This window comes from Octopus bimaculoides, chromosome 11 (assembly GCF_001194135.2).
Source record: "Octopus bimaculoides isolate UCB-OBI-ISO-001 chromosome 11, ASM119413v2, whole genome shotgun sequence".
In the NCBI taxonomy this organism is placed as follows: domain Eukaryota; kingdom Metazoa; phylum Mollusca; class Cephalopoda; order Octopoda; family Octopodidae; genus Octopus; species Octopus bimaculoides.
Window position 1 is genome coordinate 55,708,464 of NC_068991.1, and position 1,277 is coordinate 55,709,740.

The 1,277-nt window shown below is 35.6% G+C and overlaps 1 protein-coding gene across 1 annotated transcript in view; it reads left to right on the forward strand.

The window, feature by feature from the left end:
- The first annotated feature begins 467 nt into the window (after positions 1-467).
- Positions 468-1,277, forward strand: part of LOC106878362 (uncharacterized) — a 6,133-nt gene continuing 5,323 nt past the window's right edge. Inside the window, exon 1 of the mRNA XM_014927554.2 lies at positions 468-994. Within this exon, the coding sequence (XP_014783040.2) occupies positions 874-994 (121 nt within the window). The 5' untranslated portion in view covers positions 468-873. The remainder of the gene's footprint in view (positions 995-1,277) is intronic.

The following is a 1,277-nucleotide window of genomic DNA, read 5'->3' on the forward strand; positions in this document are numbered from 1 at the left end:
TGTGTGTGTGTGTGTGTGTGTATAGGAGAAATCCAGACAAGCAGGCATGCAGATTATAAGATAATACACGTGTAATAATCTCTTCCTTTTACTTTTTCGTTTTTTAGCTCAAAGATCGTGCGAGCTCACCTCCGCTTAAACTTACCCTTTACACACACACACTCACAAATCTAATGATATCAAATGGGTTTACCCACAAATTGCCAGGATGATATAATGTGAATAAAATTTAAAGACACGGTAAGATGAACAAAAAAAAAAGCAATTCGAAAAATGATAAGAAAAAGCTATGAAAGAAAAAGGTTTGACGTAGTCTCAGTTATTTTTCTGTTTTACTATTTGTTTACGATAAGTTCATTGAGAGTGCAGTCCTTGAACATTCATAATGATTTTCATATCTAAACCGGAAAATGGAAACACTTAAATTACTCTCACATGTGCGCAGAAAGAGACAAATGGTGGGGGTTAGGTGGGAGCGGTTTTACTACAACTACAACCATTAACAACAATAACAAGCCGCACTTGTCACTCCTAATAATATCCACTAACTTTCAATGATTGGTAGGCCTATAAAAAACAACTACCAATCGTAGTAAGCTGGCAAATACTATAAAATGCAAGCATTCACTTTTCCAAATTAGTCGCCGTATAACAAGAAAATACTCATTCACATATCAAGAGACGATAAGGCCTTAAACGCAAACTTTTAAACACGAACTCTACTCAAGTAACAGAAATATTAAACAGAAAAGAAATTTAGTGATTGTTCACACAGTATCAACTCGTTCATTTTAATTTATTACCCAAGTGTTAATTACAAAGTAAATAACCATTTTTGTCGTAGTTGAGGCAATCGCTGCTGTTAGAACAGATATGAGTGGACAGGTAAATTTGAAGGTCTCAGTTTTGACTGTGATTATATATTCGATGAACTTTTTATTAACTCCAACTTCAAGTGCTGCTATCAAAAGTGAAAACTTAATAGATATACCAGGTTAGTATATACGTTACTTATTCCTTTCTTTCACAGGTTCTGGTCTTTTGGACTACTGTAATGGCTTCCACTCAAAGATGTTCAGTCCGTAATATCACAACCAATTCCATACCTGGCGCTACATATCGATTTCTATTTACCAAATGGATAAATATCGATATGCATCTTTGTTCTATGAACAAAATCAGTCAAAAACTTCTTGCCTTCATACACTCACACGCACGCACACACGCACGCACACACACACACACACACACACACACACACACACACACACACACAC